Source organism: Zeugodacus cucurbitae, chromosome 5 (genome assembly GCF_028554725.1).
Source record: "Zeugodacus cucurbitae isolate PBARC_wt_2022May chromosome 5, idZeuCucr1.2, whole genome shotgun sequence".
Taxonomy (NCBI): Eukaryota; Metazoa; Arthropoda; class Insecta; order Diptera; family Tephritidae; genus Zeugodacus; species Zeugodacus cucurbitae.
The window spans coordinates 53,363,737-53,385,614 of record NC_071670.1 but is presented as its reverse complement, the minus strand read 5'-3'; the positions used below and the strand labels follow the sequence as shown (position 1 = coordinate 53,385,614).

The following is a 21,878-nucleotide window of genomic DNA, read 5'->3' as shown; positions in this document are numbered from 1 at the left end:
TTATATATTATAACTATACAACCGTATAAAAATTTAATAACCAAAGAAAAAAAGTGAAAATACCAAACGGTAAAATAATTTATTTTGATTGTAATAAAAAATAGGTAAAAAATATGTCAAAAATAAAAAAAGTAAACAATGAAAGAAAGTTTCATGAATAAAAATTTAAAAAAATATGCCGATAATATTCTGTAAAACAAAAAGCTGTCTTTGCATTTATTCTAGATTGTTTTGAGAGACAATTTCCAAAGAATAAAAACCACCCTATGCACGCCTCACACTTTTTCTCTTCCCTATTCTTCGTCGAAACATAATTTATTAGACCCAAGTACTCAGTACCAGTTCTTAACAATATATCTAAAAGTTATCAGTGATTATCCCTTCAGATACCCTAATCAAAATCTGCTGAAATACTCCGAACTTTATAAAAAAATAGTAAAAAAAAAATATTTTTCAACAAAACCTTAAAGAAAACATACTTGACGTTTTTTCGCGAAATTCTTGAATTCATTTTTTTCTACGCATATTCTCTTCATACTTTATTCATACGAAGTTTTTTTGTCTTTTATCGCGCTTTCAATGATATAATTCATGGAGTTAGCTTCGCTGCTAAATATTTATACGTTTCCATTTGCATTGCAAATTTGCGAAGTTAGTTCGTTAATTTACGAGCGTATAACATCAATTAGTTTTGAAAAAATCATTTCCGATTCTTAAAATCATAAATATGAATTTGACCAGCGCAAACTACTGTGTCTCGACGCTTTTTCTTTATTCGTCTGTTTTTTTGCGTCTATTTGGTATTCTCCCATTAACAAAGTCAAGGTTTTATTGTCTTCATCTGAAGTTCTGCTTTGTTAAGACTTGAAGCTTTCAAGAATTCAAATCACTTTGCAGCGGTTGAGCGATAAGTCAGTGACACTCTTGGAGAACGTTGCAAGAAAAAAAATTATACATGGATAAAACTATTTGAGTGGTTAAGAATATTCATCAAATATTCCATGAGATCCAGGTGGAGATCAAAGTTTTGCGGAATGTAATGGGAATGAGCTTCATTTATACAAAAATTTGATGGAAACTCTGGGGTCAATCAATGGTATTTAAAGTATGCAAACACATCAAGGAAGTAGGAAATTTGCCAACTGTGACGGATTAAAACTAGAACTGTTAAGATCGTCAAATAATAAAAAAAAAACAAGTAATTCGAACCTACAGAAACAGCATAAATTAATCCACATGACTTTAAACACATACGAGGTGTGTTGGAACAATACTGGTCATTTTTTTCTAATATTTATTCAGTAGTCTACATTAATGTTATCGCCTGCAAAATAGTCCCGATTCGAAGCACTTTTGAAACTCGATTTTTGTAAATGTACGTACGCTTGTAAAATGACGGTCCTTCAAGGTTTTTCTTTATTTTTGGAAATAGGAAAATTTCACACCGAGTCATGTCTGGCGAATTTGAAGGCTGGGCATCGTTACAGTATTATTTTCGGCCAAGTTTTTAACAAACGAAAATCGCCAAGCTCAATAAAACACGTCTAACCTTAGCGGCTGCTATAGACAAAGTAAACAGTGAATACAGCAGAAATTTTGACGATTCGACTTTTGGAAAATTAGAAATTTTAAAATTCCTGCTATCTTCCCGTAATTCATCTTAAAAGTTATGGCTGATCATGATAACTGAAAAATATATCCCACCGACAAAATAAAAATGTAATCTGTTAAAGACTATTAAGGATATATTCTTGATGAACAAGATAACTTTTTTATAAAATAAGATCTTGAGTATTAAATCTACCTACTTACGTAGTTGGAGGCAATCTCAAAGCTAACATGAAAAACATTGTCATAGAATCTGCTAGTTTTCGGTAACAGCCTATGGATGAAAAATGTCAGAACAAAAAACCATTTAACCAAATATGATCCATTTTCATACTTTTAAATGCCATTCTTGATTATGCCTTTCAATTTACGCTACTTTGGACTCAACACAATCATAACAAAGATTATTTCAAAATTGTAATGTTTCATACCGGCATAATGTTTAGCGAACATTTGAATTTCTGGAACAAGGAAAGGCAACAGGAATCTAATAGGTGAAAGCTATCATAAGAAAATGGTCTATATACTCAAGAAACAAGATAAAAACGTTAAGTTCTCGATAAAGTAGATGCTTAAAAGTGTTTTCGAGTAATAGTGAAATAGCACACGTTAACAACACAATTTGCATCCTAACACCCACTGGAATGTTCACACCTCCCCCAACTGAGACACCATGTGAAGTATTTCACACTTTCTTTTAGATTTTCGGATTTATCAATGTGACAATGAAAGTGAGGCATGATAACAAATTATGATGTAAAGAAAGAGAAAAGATACCGAAAAAAATATTTTTATTGAGCAAGTTCGCCAGTTTCGGTTACGTGCAACGCTAAAAATGTTGCCACATAAGACAAAGCTTGGTGTGCAACAAGCGTGTAAATGAAACTAATTGCCAAAATGTAAAAACAACAAAAGCAAAACGTGTTATTACGCTACTAATTAGCTACTTAATGTCTTAATTTATTCCAAAAAAAAAAAACAAAAAAATGTTGAGCAAATGGAGAATTATAAGCAACAGCTACACAGTTGTAGACAAGAAGGTGGTAAGTTGGGCATAATTCGTAATTGGCAAATGAGCACGAGAGCACAAAGCGCAGATGCATTGACATTGAACTAATTTAATTAGTAGTAAATTATTTAGTTGTTGTAGAGATCTGCAAGCATATATATGTATAGTGTATGCCAGGGAAGACGAGGGCGGATGTCATTATAACCAACAGCATTTGAATAAACCAATAAAGATTTTGAGAGTTTCTCAGGCGCAACCAAGATGTGCTTTTGTGGTCTATATGTTAACCACTACTGTTGCATGCAACACACGAAATTTTCCCAAGATTCAACATTTGATTTTCCTCCGACATTTAGTTGCCTATAAATTGTTACTGCCGGTTGGAGACCATCAACAGTTTTGAAAATAGTTTAGACATAATTACAAGTGCCTTCGAGCAAAAGTGTAGACGGAAAGTGGCTTTTGGCAAAAGAAAAGAAATAAATTTTAAATAAAAAAGTTTTTATCGTTAAAATTTGTATAAAATGCGCGTCCTTTTCGTGTATATCTGTGCGCTACTCGCTGTGACCGCTAACGCTGCGTCCACTTTCGGTTATCACTATGAACGTAATAGCGGTGGCAACTCTAACTCCAATAGCAACTCAAACACAAACGGCAACACCAATAGTCTGAGCTTTAGTAGCAGCGGCAGCAGCAGTCGTTCGAAGGATAATAATGCCGACAGCTTCTTTAATACTCGCACGAAGGATAACAACGCCGAGAGTTTCTTTAATACCCGCACGAAGGACAACAACGCCGATAGTTTCTTTAATCCTGCACCCAGTGTCAATTCACTCATCTTGCCACAACATCAAACAGTCCGACAACAACAACAGCAGCAACTAAAAACTACAGCGGAACAACAATCTTATAGTGGAGACAAGTACCTACCACCCACACAACCCACCGCCGAACCGATCATCACTAAACAATTCTTTTTAGTCTCCGCACCGGAAGATTCCGAAGAGCAAACACGCACGAAGCACTTCGTTATCGGTCGTCCGCAGAAGAACTATCGCGTCGTCTTTATTAAGGCACCTTCCTCCGAGAATGCCAATCTCAAATTGACCGCCGAATATGCGCCACAAGAGGAGAAGACTGTCATTTATGTTTTGAGTAAAAAGGATGGTGATTTGAATATCGGTGAGATTGGCACACCGGCGCCAACGCAGCCCACCAAACCGGAGGTGTTCTTCATCAAATACAAGACACCGGAGGAGGCAGCCGCAGCGCAGAAAGAAATTCAAGGTGAGTTGGGATTTTGGGGTATTTATTAGTGTATTAACATTAACTAGGGAAACGATCAGACGATTGGTTGTGATTTAGACGAGCAAAGGGGCGACTCTTATTAATTTTGAAAGTATTAATATCAAAGAACGATTTTTTCTTATTATTGGCATTATCTTCATCATTGGTAATATCAATACATGGTCAAATTTGGGTAAAAAGTGATTTTGAGGAACATTTTACTACAAAAATTACGTATATTATAGGGAAAATTTTTAAGGTTATTCACCAAGAAATGATAAATGTACATTGGGATAAATTTAAGATGGTTGATACCATCTTTTTGTCGACTTCAAAGTTGCTTTTGATAGCACTAAGTAGGATGGTATCTATGCCGCAATGTCTGAAAAGGGAAGGATCTCTCCGAACCGAATAAGACAACGATCTATCGAGCGATTTCTTTTATCAAAAGCTTGAGAAGATAATTCGCTACTGGCACCTTTTTTAAAGAGTAGCTGGTGATTGGCCAAAGATATCAACCTAGCTGGCCGCATCAGAGCCGTATGTGCAGTATTCTTAAGCCTTGAAAAATAAGTGAAGCAGATGGGTCTGCTGTTGAATGAGAACAAGACTAAGTACCTTCTAGAAGGTGCTTTCACGAGCTCAGTAGGCATTTGAGAAGAAGAGCCCTCTCTAGCAAAACCAAATTAACGCTCTATAATTAGCCCATTATATCCGTCCTGACATATTGTGCGGAAGCATGGACGATGACGAACAAGGATGAGCATTCTTAAGGAACATACGAGTTCTCCGAAGCATTTTGGCCCACTCCGCGTGAGGGAGTATCGGACTCGATGAAATGGCGAGCTATATGGTCTCTTCGACGAGATGGACATCATGCGGCGCATGAAAAAACAACGGCTGTGCTGGCTTGGCCATGTTGTCGGAATGGAAGTCAACACCACAGCTTGCAAAATATATGATACGGTGTCACCTTGTGGGCCGACAAAGAAAGAAGGACGACCTTAACTCAGATGAATGGTTCAAGTGTATGTAAATCTGGCGAAACTAGAAATATCGATTTATTCGAACTGCGAATGCTTATCGACACGGTCAGGATCGACTCCCGGTTGTAGTGCTAACTTGATGATGACTTTGAGACTTCATCACCTCAGAAAAATCAGAAAAACCTAAAAGATCTTGTATTCAAGTATTTGACGAATCAATATATGGTACTTTAGTCAATTTAAGATCTTATTTCGCAACGATTTAGACCTTATAAAGCCTATCGAAATAGCAAAAGCCAACAAACAAAGTTAACATTTTTAAAACATTATATCTTCAAGTTTGCACCACCAATATCATTTCCTTTCAATATTTCCAGAACAATATGACAACCTTGGCGGCACATCAGAGTTCTCCGACGAAGGCGTGGTGCCCATCAAATCGGTCGTCGGCTCTTTGGATGGCTTAGCGGCCAATGGTGGCTATGATTATCGCAAAGTGCAAAATGGCGCTGAATCACCGATCAAAAACTTCCTACAACCAGCACGTTTCTATTTCTAAAGCACTTCTATTTTTAATTAAAAAAAAATAATTTTACTTGTTTTAAATATGCACATTTGGTTATACATATAAGCACGCAAAGCTTTGTAAAAAAATGCTTGTTTTCATTATTAATTAATAAAACGCTTAGATAAATACTAAAAAATTAAATAAAAATGCTAAATGTTAATGCATTTGGAAATCAATGGATACCCAATGCGCTCGAACAAAAGACTCAAACAACGAACTCGCCTGCGTGAATTCACCATAAAAGCATTAACGATTGAGCCATTAATTTTCTTTTTCGCTGCTTTTCTCGCTTCGCTGGCGTCGTCTTCGAAATTTACGATCAATAAGCAATTGATTGATTGGCATGTCAACAGCATTTTGTTGCATACAAACAACAACAACAGCGTTGGTGGTTGGTGATGTTTTGACATCGAATGCTTTATGCAAACTAAGTATGACATTATAAATTTATACGATTAAATTAAGCTTTTTTTTCTTGGCTGTGCAACGCCAGCAGCGAGCGTTTCGCCCTTTCAGCTAGCTAGCTGACTGGCGGGCTGACGAAGTTAAGCGCAAAAATTAAGTAGCCAAAAACAAGTTGGCCATGTCTGCACATATTGAATGGCAGTCAGCGAAAATCAAAGCGCTCAAATGCGTTGTGATTAATTGCTCCTTGAGTAGCGCGCGCTTTTGTCCCAACGAACTAAGTGAAGACACACAGAGTTGCATATATGTATGTGTGTGTGTGTCGGTGTGTATGACAAGCGAACTTCCTCGATTGGAACAGGTCAATTTGAGCGTCAGCTGTCTTTGCGCATGTGTGTTGTTGTGTGTGCGAAATCACTCCACCCAAACCAGCTGATAGCTGCTGCTGATGCGAAGCTCGTTTTGATTGGCCGCCCGGCGTTCGCTTTTTTTGTTGACCCAGCGGCCTCGCTGTCACTGTCGCGAAACCACTATTTAGCCTGTCTTTTTTTTGCAAATTCGCGAATTTTATGCTAATTTTAACATTTAGCACGGCAGATGACAATACTCAGCGCGGTTGTTGTTGTTGTTGTGCGCATATCTTTTTGCCAGCTTTTAATTACTGATAACCTCGTTGTTTGTTGTGTTTGTTGTTGTTGTTGCTGACCCTTTTAGTTAGCGTTTTAATTTCACTTTTATTTCGCTGTTAGTTTTTATGCGTTTTTAATGTCTTCCACGTTGCTGCTGCCATGCCGCGCTGTCGCTGTTACAGCTGTTGCTTCGCCTATACGCTGGACGCTGGGCAGCGGCGGCGTTTCAATCGGTTTTGGCTTGTGGCCAGCCAAATTTAATTGCTGCGTGTTGGCATAAATTTCATTATTTTAATGTGTTTGCAGAAGAAATTGATGAAACAACAACAATACAACAACACCTCTGAGTTGGATCGTAAAAAAATGTTGAACAAAACAGCAAACGCATATTCGCATTAGTTAATTATGCCCGAAAATCGTATCGTGTTCGAACAAGTGTTGGCTTTTACGAGCTTCATTATTTGCCAAATTTATGGTTAGTCTGTTAATGAAAACCTAAGCGAATTTTAATTTAACATGGTAAACGTTGAAATGTGTCATGTAAGCGTGCGATAACATATTGTTAAGGGGAAAGGAGAAGACAAAACGGGATTTTGAGGATCTTGATACAGTTAGAATTGTTGACCTGCTTATTTCAGCACTGTAAACAAATAACGGTAAAGCTTAAACACTTTCTGGGGAACGTCTTTTTGATTTAGAAATAAAGAAAAAATAAGTTATAAGCTATATGGTCTCTTCGACTAGATGGACATCATGCGGCGCATGAAAAAACAACAGTTGTGCTGGAATGGAAGTAAACCTTACAGCCTAAAACCCTACAAAATGTATGATACGGTGTAACCTGGTGGGCCGACAATGAAAAGGACGACCTAAACTAAAAAAACTTTACACAAATACTGCACTATCTACAGAGAATCTTACTTAGACAGCATAGACTGTCCTTTGTGACACACAAAATACTCCTAACGGGTCGCCAAGACCCTCATGATTCGACAAAGCGCTTGGACTCTGTTATCAAGTTCTTAAGTCGGCTAACTTCGATTTAAGTCACTTCGCTGGTTTCGCCGAAGGTGTGTCTACCGAGGTGTTTTAACCTTAGTCTGGACATTTAAGGATGGATGAAGTGCTTGGATCATTCCGCTGAACACAATTTTCGAGGGTTTTAAGGCATAATCGACCGACACTGCTGCAATTTCACGTTCGATATTAGTACGAAGTTCATCCATCGCCGCTGGCTTGTTAGCATAGACCATAGACTTGACGTGGCCCCACAGGCAATAGTCTAACGACGTCAAATCGTACGATCGAGAAGGCCAATTGACTGACCCATTTCGTGAGATAACACGTTCACCAAAATTGGTTTTAAATAAATCGATTGTGAGGAAACTTGTCGGAACCACATAATGTTGAAGTCCATATCATCCCATACCAATCCAATTAGAGCCAAAAATTTTCGATTATCATTGAGCTATAGCTCACAGTAACCTGCCGGTCTTGATCATCATGGAAGAGGGACGGCATAATGACGCCGGCGGCCCATAAACCAAACCAAACCGAAATTTTTTCGGGATGCAATAGTGCCTCATGAAGTACGTGTGGATTGGCTGACCAATAACACATATTGCATTATGCTTATTGGCAAAGCCATTCAGCCAGAAATGAGCCTTGTCACAAATTAGACGTAGCGGTTTTAAAGTTGAGACCACTGACTCCGAATTTCGGTAGTGAATATTAATAATTTCGACTCGTTATTGGATCGTATATCTTTCGATAATGAATTGGCAAATTATTAAAGAAAAATGTCGAAAAGCCGGAAAAAATATGCCGTCGTTTGCTGTCCCTATCGGTTTACTTTTGTAACGCCCCTTAAAAACCCCTATTTATTGTGTTTACACAGTTTCAATAATGCAGATCGCCGTTTTTAAATAATTCAATTCCCAATGTTTTATAGAAAATGTATATGTCAATTGAATATTTAGATTCATCTTCTTCTCCGAAAGATGTTTCCTACTTCACCTCCTCTTACATTCATGTACAAATTTACTAAGGAATTTAATTTTCTGATTGAAAATATTGTGTTGTAGTTCTTCGCATGGGATATAGGATTATATAACCCAAGGATGAAATAAATTTTAGTTACAACAAAGGAACATATTGAGATAAAACTTGACGATAAAGAAGAAATATGAATAAGGGCAGCGACTTTTGTTAAAAATTCGAAAAAATAAGTCAGTTGATTCTGGTCAGTTGTTTGGTTCAGATGACCACGGATATATTGAAAGAACATAGAACAAGCTATTCAAGAAAATCAGAAAGAGACAAATAATGACAATTAGCGTTATATCTAGACGTTTCATATATATATGTATACCTCGGCGGCAAAATCATGATTTTTAAACACTTTACATAAAAAATCATTGAGAAGCTGGACTTTCCACGCTGCCAAACCGAAAGTCTAAGCAACGCTTTATACTTTTGAACTTATTGTTTTCGAGAAAGTATTGCATTTCAAGAGGCTTGTTACAAAATCGGGCCGATCGTTCCAAAAATATATTCCACTGAGCTGATTCTCGAAGCTTTCTAGTGCTCGCAGTGAATTTAGTAAGTTAAAATATTTGCCGGCCTAAAGGTGAGCTAATACTGAAAAAATTAGAAAGGTATTGCGTCAATAAATCCAAATATAAATCTCTATCTGCAATACCTTTAAGCATTCATATTCTAAAGGGGACCTGTATACTTATAATTACAAAAGACACACCTTCTTTCAAAGAACAGCAGCAATGTATGAAACAAGGCGTGCCAACATTTCGTTGCAACAAAGAAAGCACCGTAGAATTAAATACAGACAATATTTAAGAATTCTATTATTATTGAAATGAAAAGCGTTTAGTATCAATTTTCTGTTTCATTAGTTAGTTGCTTGGAATGTGGCATATTTTATTGTGCACTTTTGAAATTCAAATTTCCAGCATATAAATAATCCGCCGCAACAATGGCTAAGCCGAAAGCAGTAAAAGCAAAGCAAAAAGAAATCAACAAAAAAACATGAAAAGAAAAGAAGAGAAAAACAAATTGCCGCAGAGACCCTTTGTTACTTCGCCGATAGCAGCGCATCACGCGTTGTTTTGCACAATTCCCCCTTTTAAATAAATTCAAACTACAACAATAAACTGACAACTTAATGGCAAATGGTAAGTAATTTAAGTTGGGTTTTTTGTATAATTCCACGATGAGTGATCATTGTGTAAATTCAATAACAAAGACTACCGGTGTTGGCTTTGATACGGCCGCTATTCGTTGGCGCGCGGCCGAAGAGTACACAAGTCTGTAAGCTTGGTTTGGCTTGGCTTGGCTTGTAAAATCAATGCGGTTTAACCTTGACATTAGCTTTGCCGACACATTAACACTTTTGGTGAACAATTTTTTTGGTTGACGACAGCACTATTGATGTTGGCTAATTAATAACTGGAAAATGTAGAATGAATGTAGTGTATGTAAATATGTTTCATAAAAACTGATTTTTTACAAATGTGATGACAAAAACTTTTAAGCCCTGCAAAGCTTAAGCTGAATTGTAAATCTATTTGTTGACATCAAAAAATTGGGATAAGTCATTGAGTCAAGTAGCATTCTTGCACCAAATAGAGCTTGCAGAGTACGTCTCTTCAGGTGACTTTGTTCAAGCCAGCGTCCCTTATAGCTTTTTTTATTGTCAGATTCATAATTTTTAGTAATATGAAACACGAAACTGAATCAAAATCTGAAGGTGGACATCTCACAAATGAATTAAATACACATACACAAATTTTTAACCCACTAAATTTGATATTTAAATAAAGAGTTCGACTCATAAAAAATCGTGTTTTAATTGATCACAATATTTCCACGTCAAGCGTGTCGAAATATCCAATTAATATATTCTTTTAAAAGCTATCAGTGTTATGATCTAAAATATCACATTAAAAGATCTTAAATTACCACCCACGGCTTGTCCATGTCAGTAGATAATTAATTAGCAACAAAAACAATGGGCGATATTAACAACATTATTCAAACAGAAACTCAATATTAAAAACACTCATGAGGAAATATTTAAGCAGAAGTACAGGGTTCTTCGTTTGAAATTTTTGTATATTCACTTATTTGTATTGCGTACCATGCATTTATGCTTACAGATCGAAACAACGCTCCGATAATCCAACCAGCTGGAATCATGGAGGAAGTGCGAGCCCATTTTTGCGAGGCCGGTATGCTCAGAACACTGTAACTCATGTTCTACACAATATTTTTAGCATAAAACTTATGCTTATAATGTTGAGATCCCTAATGAATCACCATAATCCACAAAAAGGCTTCGAGTTAGAGGGACTTCCGAGTTACGGAAGGTAATTTGTGTAAAATTGGATTTTTGCGAATTCAAGAGTTCGAATTATGGAGAATTTCGAGTTATAGAAGTTCGAGTTATGGAAGTTCAACTATATGTATATGTATGTTAATAAATTTAAAGCTCTATCTATTTACTGGTCGTAGAAAAGGAATTCTAAAAATTACTAAACCAGGAACGAAATTCACTATATTCTGTATGTGGTGAATACAGCGAAGCCAATACCGGTTTCATTTATATTTGGACCATGAGATATCTTCCTGACAAACTGGTATAAAGTCAATCATAGAGACAATCAGAAGATGGCTAGGGCAAGTTCTAAGCGATAATCAGACACTTATGCTTAATGACACTAGTATCAAGAAAATATAATATGTGCAATTAATTGAAAGACCCCATGTGAATATAACATAATATATTACTACATATCAACCGAAAGTATAATATTGAGGACTGGTGTTATAGAAGAAGATCTGGGCCGACTTTAACTTCTTTTAGAACCGATCCACTTTGTTTTAGCAAAGCTTTATAACTTAATTTGAGTAGGATGTCGCACATATATCTAATTGGTTTTGTATTGGAGGTAGATTTGGTCCGATTCCGCCCATTTTCAAACTGATTTATTGGAGTGTGCTGTTTTCAGAAGAAATATGGATATTACTCGGGCTTTATATCCGTATTGACGGAAATGTATTTCGTTCCGCCCAATATGAACAGTACGAGGTGTCTTCAAAAAATGACGGGAATTTTAAAATTTCCAATTGTAACGATGCCCCAACCTCAATGTTCATCAGACATGGCTCCGTGTAACTTTTTCATACTTAAAAAAAAGAGAGCCTTAAATAAACCTTAGATGACATGAAAGTGCTGAAATAGCTAAAAGCTATCCCAAAAATAGAGTTTGAGAAGTGTTTCAACGATTGAAAGAGCGTTGTCAGAAGTGCATGATATGAAATGAACGCAATTAGGAGACGACAACATTATTGTAGATGAATTAATAAATAGTGTTTTTTTTTACAAAAACTACCGTTATTTTTCAGTCAAATTTGCTTGACATTTTGTTTTTTTTTTTTAAATAGTTGTAATTGAAAAAAAATAAAATCTCCGTTCAAGCACGAGTAAATTGTATCTTGAACACCTGTGTAAAATTTCATATCGGTTGAGTAGTTTTCGAAAAAATTTGACAACCGAGTAACAATAATACCTGACTTGGGCCGCACACCTTCCAAAGGCTGTATCTCCGAAACTACTATTCGGATCGACTTGAAAAATAGGATAATATTATTGAGATGTTGTAGAAATTAATAAGCCAAAAAACAAAAAATCGATTTTTTGAACTCACCAAACCCATGTAACCCCTTTATAAAGAACATGGACTATAACCAGAATCAGTTAAAGATATAGATCAGGGTCATTTTAGAATCCCTGATCAGCTATATAGCGAAAAATTACGTAATTTGGACTATCAATATCCCTTCGTAATGGCAAGCATTAGCTTTATAGTAGTATAATTACAAATCTGACTGTCCATATTGGAAACCCCTTTATATGGATTAATCAAAACTATGTCAAAAAAATATATTGAACGATTAGAAGAAACGCTACGAAAACCAGCAGAGTTTATAATGCAATAAAAAATTTATATAAAAATTTATTTCAACGGATTACAAATGCCGATACTTTATTAAAATTGGCAAAATATGATGGCGCAAATGAATTGTGACAGCACACGCATAATACTATTACTAATATTTTACATATGTATGTATGAGTATTTGCGGCATATACTGCATATGTGCGACTTATCTTGGGATTGAGGAATTTTAATTTAAACATAATTTGCAAAAACAAAAATATTAGGATTATTAAAAAGGAGCTTAAAACGAAATATTTAAATGTTTTTTTTTTTAATTTTTGTAAAGCAAAATTAATGTTTGTATGTATGTACGTAACGCAATCAACCCACCGCGCGCAGACAAGTCGCACTTAACAAATTTTCCATGCTTCATTAAATGCACAGACTTATTGGCAATTTATGCGAGTAAAACCCACAATAAAGATATCACTAAGCTATGCGTGCAAATGTCTCGACTTCGTATAAGTCTGTATGTTGTATGTATGTATGTAAATGTGTGCGTATTCTACTTAATAAGGCATCGATTAATAGCACCGGCTATTGGTTGCGTAGCGCACGGTGCCGTGCACGGATTGGTTGCCGATTTGGCTAAACAATCAGTCGGTTGGTTGGTTGGTTGGTTGGTGTGCTGTGCCTTTGGTCAGTATGGTGGAACAAGAGTCGTTTGTTAGGCCACCTATGTAGATTGGCTCAAGTACAAATGGCGTATAAATCATAAGGGCAACAACAACAATCAACAACAACAACAACCAACAAGCGTCATTAGTTAAAAGGCCACTTATGTTAAACGTAGGCGCTAAAAATAAATGAGTCAGCGAGACAAAAAAAAATCGAAAATAAATTTAAGAAAAAATATGAATAAACAACAACAAATGTGTACGAGTTGAATGTGTGAAAATGTCAGCACTAGCGCCATATTTATAAGGTAAATGTTGTTTAAGTGGTCTGCGTCAACGGCACTTGTTGGAATGCAGTTGAAAGCAAAGCAAAGCTTTATTTGAGTGTCTTCCAGTTCCAATGTTGCAATGTTTATGCAAATGCAATGCTACCAACTAAATGTGAGGACAATAGAAGAAAAACACTCGCAAACATATTTCTTTTTCGAATACTCACACACACACACACATCTACATATATTTGTGTATTCTCATGGTTATAGCCGCATTTCAGAAATTTAAAATTAGATTTGAAAAAAATTTCGTTTTTCATGTTTTATCAAATCAAGTTTAAAGCTGCCATTCAGGCGACACAATTTGCATTGCATGCAGATAAATTATAGATTTGGACGAGGAATTACAAATCACACGTGGTTGCAGTGGTCTGGCGGTTGCAGTCGGTGGCATGGGCGCATGCGCTTTGCTGCCGAAAATATATGTCGGTTTGTAAGTGCATACTAATTTGATTATTTTAAAAATAAAAAATTACTGTTGCTATGCAGTCGATATGTAAATATTGTACGTGCATATAAACATGAACATATTTTCAACCAAGGTGTTCTATTTTTAGGACCATAGCTAATAAATATATTATTTTTATTTTATTCGATTTTTTAATGGATTTTGATATAATTATAGTTAACGGAATAACATTAACATATTCAAGTTTCATTTCCTGTTTATTTAAAGAGTTTATCAGAAATAACAAAATTCAAATTTTCGAGTGTTACAAGTCAACACTAAACCAACTGACAGTTCACGAACTGACCTAACAGCACAAATACAGCATCCACTGAAATCATGATACATGAACTATGAACAGCTGTTTCTCTTTAGTAACTCTACAGATCACGTTCTCAAATCATGAATCTTTTCGTTTTGTAGTTAGACCTAATCTCCGAATGGCATGACTATAAATTGAAATATATTTCCGGTGTTCATAAAACATTATATATATCTGTTAATATCTAGGCATTGTGCCAGGTGTAACAATCTCTTGTAAGTGATTTTCTAAATTTCAATTTTGCGAATCTGCTGTATGTTTAACACCAGAAGCTTTATTGTCTCAAGTTGCGGGAAACCGTGTACCTTCTGGCATACAGACAGTTGGAATATAACCTTAAATGGTTACATGGGTTTCGTGGATTCAAAAAATTGATTTTTTGTTTTTTGGCTTATTAATTTCTACAACATCTCAAGAATATTGTCCGAAATAATCCGATCGATCGATCCGAATAATAGTTTCAGAGATACAGCCTTTTGAAGGTGTGGGCTCCAAGTCAGGTGTTATTGTTACTCAAAACTTCAAACGCGTTTTTCTCGGAACTGTGTTTTCAAAGTCGGTTGTCAAGTTTTCTGGAAAACTACTCAACCGATCTTGACGAAATTTTGCACAGGTGTTCGAGATACAATTTACTCGTGTTTGGACGAATAATTCTTCTTTTTTTTAATTACAACTATTTAAAAAAAACTGTCAAGCAAATTTGACCGTAATTTTTATTTTTTGGAAAAATGTCTGCCAAAATTCCAATTTTTCCTTTTTTTCTTTCCTTCGTTCAAGCACGAGTTTATGGTCTTACCTAAAACACTTATTTTTGTTTTTTCATTTTGGATGATCCTGTCAGGAGTTATGCTGACAACGCGGACGTACCTTTTTTCCAAGGGGGAAATGACGTCAATGACAATAGAGGAGTTTTAATTTTTTTTTGGACATTTCAGAAATTATTCTTTATATATGTATGTATATATTAGACAAAAAAAGTTTTAAATGAAATAAATAATTTTTTACATAAAAAAAATTTAAAATAGGCTATTTTTTACGCGGCAAAACCCATGTAACCCCTTAAATGAAGAGCCTATTTGCAAATCAAGTATACATAATTGGTATTTTATATAGTCTTGCAAAATTTTCTCTCGTGACCTTTTTTTAAATGTGTCTGATTATTATGGAAAATTATTTTGAAATTATCTCCCAAATGAGAACCAGAACCAGAAGAGAGTTCGTGAACTCATGATGGTCCTCCGAAAATGATATCATAGTGATAAGATAGAAAAGTAACATATAAACAAGACCTCAAAACGATTGACAGACAAAAAATATAAGATAAAGATAATCTAGTTTTCATGTGAATACAATGCCAATGGACAATAACGAATCCAACAGTCCTCGAAATGTGACCGAAGTTGAATGAATGAATGAAGAAGTTCCTCAATTTGGTTTGACTCCAATAGCAAGAAATGAATACATATCTAACTGAATTTCTATATAATTGGCTAATTTATTTCTGACTTTAGAATACGATTTGTAAGAAAATCGAATACATAATTGTTGAAAATTACTTTGAATATTTACCTCGTGAACATCCAAATCCATTGTTTAATGCCTTGGTACATTCTTGCAATCAAACACGTTCAAAAAGAAGAGATCTACCAGCCTATTATAGAGCAACGTTCTACCAAAACAGCTCAAACACATTCTTGAGCTTTTTTAGTTGTAAATAGATTTAAAATTTTAATACTTATTGTTAGGCTTTAAACAAAGCAGATCCAATAATAAAGAAATATTGAAAAAAATAGTAAAAAATATCTACCACGCGCTATGAAATTTAAAAGTTTAAAACCGATCACCCTAATAAAGCTTTAATTTTCACTCAAACGAGATCTGCTTTTGTCACCAATTTGTTGTTAGCTTTTGTGGAACCAAACTCATTTCGAGTTGCTCCAGTTTAGGTGAACGTTCGAACTAAACTCGTTCATTGTCACATTGTTCACTGAGTGGAACTAAGTCGCGAGCAGCGGAGAAATTTTGGCTTTGTCAGACGTGAAATGATTTCAGTCAGGTTTTGTGCGTAAAAGAGAGAAGCGACACTGATTTGGCTTGAAGGCGCAAGTTGTGAGTGATTGTTGGTAAACTATTTAGCTTATATGATCGACCATAAGTTAATAATTATACTCTCTTTAACTATTTAGTAAATAACATTTAATTATTCTCCACCAACAAGTAATGAATACGACGATAGAATAAATAATGGGAGTGACATTATACGATTGTTATGAAGCAGTAATGAGAGATCCACAAATGTAAGGTATGTCAACAGCAACATGAAATATGATTTGTTTCAATTAACACTGGATTTTTTAAATTATTCATAGTGCGTAGTTCACCATCATCGACTTAAAGAGGACGGTTTAAACCCAAAATCAATAATACTTAATCAGATTATTGTTTGGAAAGTTAGTGCGTATTTTTAGAACTCAAGCGCCTTATCTTCTTATCTTGAGATAATGTAGCAGATCATCTAGGAGAATTAAAGTTAGTTATTCTATATAATAATATTTTTCTCCAAATACAAGGGGTTAACTACACACCTTGATGAAGTCATAATATAAAATTTAAAAACGTTAGAGATTTTACTAAAAACTATCATCTTAAAATTATCACTAGAAGTGCAGCCTCAGAGTTCTTAAAACCAGTTAAGACAATATTAAAGTAGATGAGAATCTTCTCCATTCTAGTACCAAAGATTTGAAATAAAATAATAAGCGAATTTTAGGTTATCGAGGGTATTTGTTCAATTTGGAAAATACTAATACCGAAATAGAGAGTTGAAAGACACAAAAGACAAGAATCAAATACCTTAATATGCGAGTACCTACCGACCTATGAGCTTTAACCCTTTAAGAGGTTCAATATTATCTTGGGATATATTGAAAATATAGAATTATATGGCATTTGTCAGTAACAGAAAATACTTAATACTCTAACTGTGGCAACATTGCATGTTTCTCAACACTTTCACACTCCAAATAGTTAAACAAAAACTAACTTACGGAAGAACAATGGGTAATACATTGTATAGATTTCTTCTTAGAATTGGTTTCTCACGTTATAGAGAATTCAAGATAAAATGCGTAGAGATCTCAATCTTCTATATTTATATACAAATTGAAGAACTTTGCTCATCATTTTGTATTTGTTTTCAAAGCGAGAGGTGATTAATTATTTAGCAAAAATCTATTAATTATACTACTTCCGCATTTGTGCAAATAATTATAAAAAAATATTTATGTACAATTTTAATTAATGGATACATAAGTTTATGTACCATATGAACACGCCTAAAGGTAAAATACAAATACAAGGAAGTATACATAAACCTTCACTCGATATTCAAAATATCCAAAAATTATTTTATGTGGTTTAAGAATTCAGCTATTTTCAAAGAATAGGGAAATTATGGACACTACTAAAAAAATTTCTCAGATTCCCGGCTTCCACAGCGGGTACTGCATCGAAAACTTTCAGAGCTGGGGCACTTTCGTCCATTCGAACAACATGACCTAGCCAGCGTAGCCGCTGTCTTGTTATTCGCTGGACTATGTCAATGTCGTCGTATAGATCGTACAGCTCATCGTTCCATCGTCTTCGGTATTCGCCGTTGCCAATGTTTAAGGAACCATAAATCTTCCAAAACCTTTCTCTCGAAAACTCCTAGTGCCGTGTCTTCGGATGTTGACACCATCCATGCTTCTACACCATAAAGTAGGACGGTAGTGATGAGGGACTTGTAGAGTTTAGTTTTTGTTTGTCGAGAGAGGATTTTCTTTTAAATTGCCTACTCAGTCCATAGTCCATAGTAAGACAACCACTACCTTTTTTATAGAGCGAGATCTGGACGTAAGATTGTCGTTGGAGGACGTTTTTAAATGTCACCTTCGGTATCAATATAAATATTATAAGAGACCAGGTTCCTGGTGTGAGGAGACAGCATGCGTTGTTCTATTAACGCCTCAAAATACCAGAACATAATTATAACATAGAGATAGGGTAGCTACAAAAGTAGACCGATAGGAACAGCAAACGACGCCATTGGCCGCCTCGGTCGTGCCATTTGATGCCGTTAGACTATTTCCTGGTGGGGCTACGTCAAGTCAATGGTGTATGCCAACAAACCAGCGACGATTGATGTACTTCGACGATTATCGAACGTGAATTGCAGCAGTATCGGCCGATTAATGCTTGAAAACAGTCGAAAATTTGGTTCAGGGTCTGGACTTTTGCAAGTGTACCCGTTTTTATACAAGTTTGTAGTGAAGTTGCTTGCAGTTAGAAATTCCTTGGTGCTTCGAGTGAATTTTGGAATTCTGGCAATCATCTATCGAAACGGAAGCCGTAACTTATATCCAAATGGATTTCGAGGAGCTAGTCTTACGACTCATAATCACGACACTAACTAACCGCATATTATTAACTAATTAGAGTGTCCTGTTATCTATAAACAACGAAAGAGTGATGTTAATCTGAAGCGACACAAATCAGTTATAATTTATTTTTTTATCGAAGCGCCTCCTTAAATAGCTTAGCAAATGTTTTGAAACCAAAATTTGGAAACCAGTTTAATTCATACATGAGTGAAACTGTTAATTTATATTTTCTAGTAAACAAATTTTAATATTTCTGCATTTCCAGCTGCAGTTGACTAACTAAATGAGCTGATTATCAGATAACCGCCAGGCAGACAAAAAGACCACAGTGATCTCATCAGACCCCTCTCATCTCAACTATTATAACTACTCCGGTAATCCGGCTAAGACAGACAATCACGTAGACGAAATGAAATTGGCGAAATTCTCGTTTTGCAAGCGGTTTTTGCCTAATGAATTGCCAAATTCACGAATCGGCACAATGTCATATTTGCATATTGAAAAGTCGGTGCTACAATGGACTACGATGATATATGACAAATGTATTTTGATTTATGTGCAGATTTGTTGAGGCGACATCAGATTAAAACACAAAAAGCTGTCAAAGCACCGACTGAATGGTGGTTGGAAATTCGCAACGAATGTTGTTGGCGGTAGTGGGCTTCACCACCCTGCTCGCGGCATTGCATTTTGCATTGCGGCTCAGTCTAAGCGAGAGATCGAATGTTATGCGACTACATTGAGTGAGTGCGTTTGTTGTATAATTAATAAGTTTTTTTTATAAACAATTAAATTGTCAAAGCTATGCTGCAGAAAGCACCGTTAAATATGCAAAGATTAACGCACAATAACAACAAAAGACACTGTAGACAATTGGTAAGAGGAGGAGGAGGCGTGTTGGGGTTTTGGAAGTGTGATTAAGAAAAATATTAGACAACAACAACATCAACATACATCCATCAATCTGATTAGTTGAATATGAAAGATGCGTTGTGCCGATGTACATATGTTAGCTGACTCATAACAAGACAAGCTCAGGCGTTGAATGAGCATGCGCGCCAACGGCTTATTACCACTCATAATTAAGCTTCAATTAATCAGAAAGAAAATCAAATGTCAGTGATGGCATAAAATATGTTTAATTTTTGTTTTTGTTGTATAAACAAAACATAGTTATTAACTTTAACTTTTTGGGCGTTTTAGTATATATTATTTGAACAAAAAAAAAAAGAAGAAATATTTTTAGATTGCGTTTTACGCGCTTGATGCGCCAAAGCCGTTAGTCAAATTGCAATGAGGAACCAGTAGCTCATCTGCGTAATCATGGTGGCTATAAAAAGCACAATCAGCTGTAGCCAAATCATCAGTTAAACAGCGAACAACCAACAGCAAGTGGTTTTGTGTTGATACAACTAGCAAACTAAACAAACAATAAGTCAGAAAATGCGTCTATTTTTGGTAAGATTTCGGATAGCTCAAAGGATTACGCAGAAATCGAAACAACTAACCCCTATTTTTCTACCTCAACTTAGGTACTCTGCTGCACTTTAGTTGCCATCGCCAATGGCAAGCCACAAGGATACAATTATGGTACTGGCATCTCAGGTGGCAACGCACAGGGCGGCTCCTACCATAGTGGCAGCAGCAGTTTTAGCGGTGGTCTGAGCGGACTCGGTGGCTTGAGCGGCGGCGGCAGTGGCTTCGGAGGCTTTGGTAGTGCCTCCAGCAGCGGACCAAGCTTCGGTGGTTTCCACGGCGGTAGCAGTGGCGGTTTCAGCAGCGGTGGCAGCATTGGTCACGGATTCGGTAGCGGTATTGGTGGCGGCAGTGGTATCGGTGGTGGCAACTTCGGCGTCGGCTCCGGTGGTTTCGGCAGCGGTGTTGGTGGTGGATTTGGTGGTTATAACGGACAACAACAACAAACTGGCGTCTTTGAAGCCCCACTTGTACACAAACAATTCATTACCGTTTCGGCACCTGAAGATCATGAATCTTTGGAGAAAACCAAACATTTCGTTATTGGACGCCCACAAAAGAATTATCGCGTCGTCTTCATTAAGGCACCATCATCCAGCTCGGCTAATGTCAAACTATCCGCGGAATATGCACCACAAGAGGAGAAGACCGTTATTTATGTGTTGTCCAAGAAGGACTCATCACTCGAAGTCAACGATATTGCCACACCAGCACCAACAGTGCCCGCCAAACCCGAAGTATTCTTTATCAAATACAAAACCGAAGAGGAAGCGCATCACGCACAACAACAAATTCAAGCCGAATACGACAGAATCGAGGGTACCTCCGAACACACCGATGGCGGCATTGGTCAACAGCAGTCGGTGGTTGGCATTTTGGATGGCGGTGCTGGTCAAGCTGGTGGAAATGGCGGCGCTGGTATTGGTGGCGGTGTTGGCATTGGTGGCGGTAACTTTGTGGGTTCTTCTAGCTCTAACTTTGCCGTTAGCCAAAGCAGTTCAAGTGGCGCTAAATCTTCCACCTACTTGCCACCAGCCAAAGCAGTCTAAGAATAGGCAATTTAGCATTTTTCAATTTTAATGTTTGTTATGACGACTTTTTTTATATACCTCAAAAGCAATTTAAGTAACTACTGTTAACTGTTAAAAAACAGCGAAGAAATATTTTTTTAATAAAAACCGCAAACAAACGAAGACATCTCTTAATCACTTTTGAAAAAGACTTCTCCCCAGCAATTATAAGATATTTAAAAAATTTATTTCTAATATTTTTTTTAAGAAATCATGAAGATTCTTCGCTACAGAATATAACGAAAAGTTCAAGCTCAGTTTAGAAGTCAGAAAAATTGATTCTAAAGACACTAACTCTCATTAAGATTTTTTGTAAAGAAACAAATCTGCATATAATATTCGTAATTCCAGACAACTTTCTAAGCAATATTGTCTTACAATATTTTTTATGCTTTCAATTGTAACAAATAACTCGGTCAATACTTTTTTTCCTAAACAAAAAACAATAACAAAAAAGCTTTCAGTACTCACCCACAAAGTTAATCGCCTTCTTCAACAACAAATCCGATTGACTCTTGTCGAGTGTATCGATTTCGCGACACGATCTATATAAGCTGGATATCATTGACTCCACGGTGTATGACGCGCCAGATGAAGGCAGCATTGATATGAAACGGTTGAGCTCATTCAGTTCTTCAGCGCGACATGGAAGAGAAAGCAAAATACAAAGTAATGTAGCA

General features: G+C 36.1%; 2 protein-coding genes and 1 long non-coding RNA gene across 11 annotated transcripts in view; 2 read left to right on the top strand and 1 right to left on the bottom strand.

Moving 5' to 3' along the window:
• The window catches only part of LOC105210522 (protein gone early), a 92,451-nt gene that overhangs the window by 29,860 nt on the left and 40,713 nt on the right, over nt 1–21,878 (bottom strand). For all 3 annotated transcript variants that reach the window (XM_054232271.1, XM_054232270.1, XM_054232272.1), the window contains exon 4: nt 21,670–21,831. In XM_054232271.1, the coding sequence (XP_054088246.1) occupies nt 21,670–21,831 (162 nt within the window). The remainder of the gene's footprint in view (nt 1–21,669; nt 21,832–21,878) is intronic.
• Nucleotides 3,142–5,531, top strand: LOC128921906 (uncharacterized). Its single transcript, XM_054230906.1, has 2 exons — nt 3,142–3,904; nt 5,268–5,531. The coding sequence occupies exons 1-2, from the start codon at nt 3,142–3,144 to the stop codon at nt 5,447–5,449; spliced, it is 945 nt and encodes a 314-aa protein (XP_054086881.1). The 3' UTR covers nt 5,450–5,531.
• Nucleotides 16,219–21,321, top strand: LOC105210518 (pupal cuticle protein 36). Of its 7 annotated transcripts, none has more exons than XR_008471532.1 (5): nt 16,219–16,354; nt 16,418–16,533; nt 18,918–19,395; nt 19,466–20,110; nt 20,185–21,321. It is a non-coding gene; the product is annotated as a pupal cuticle protein 36 (long non-coding RNA). The 7 variants fall into 7 exon arrangements; XR_008471531.1 differs by having other exon boundaries at nt 19,455–20,110; XR_008471526.1 differs by having other exon boundaries at nt 16,418–16,528; nt 18,918–20,110.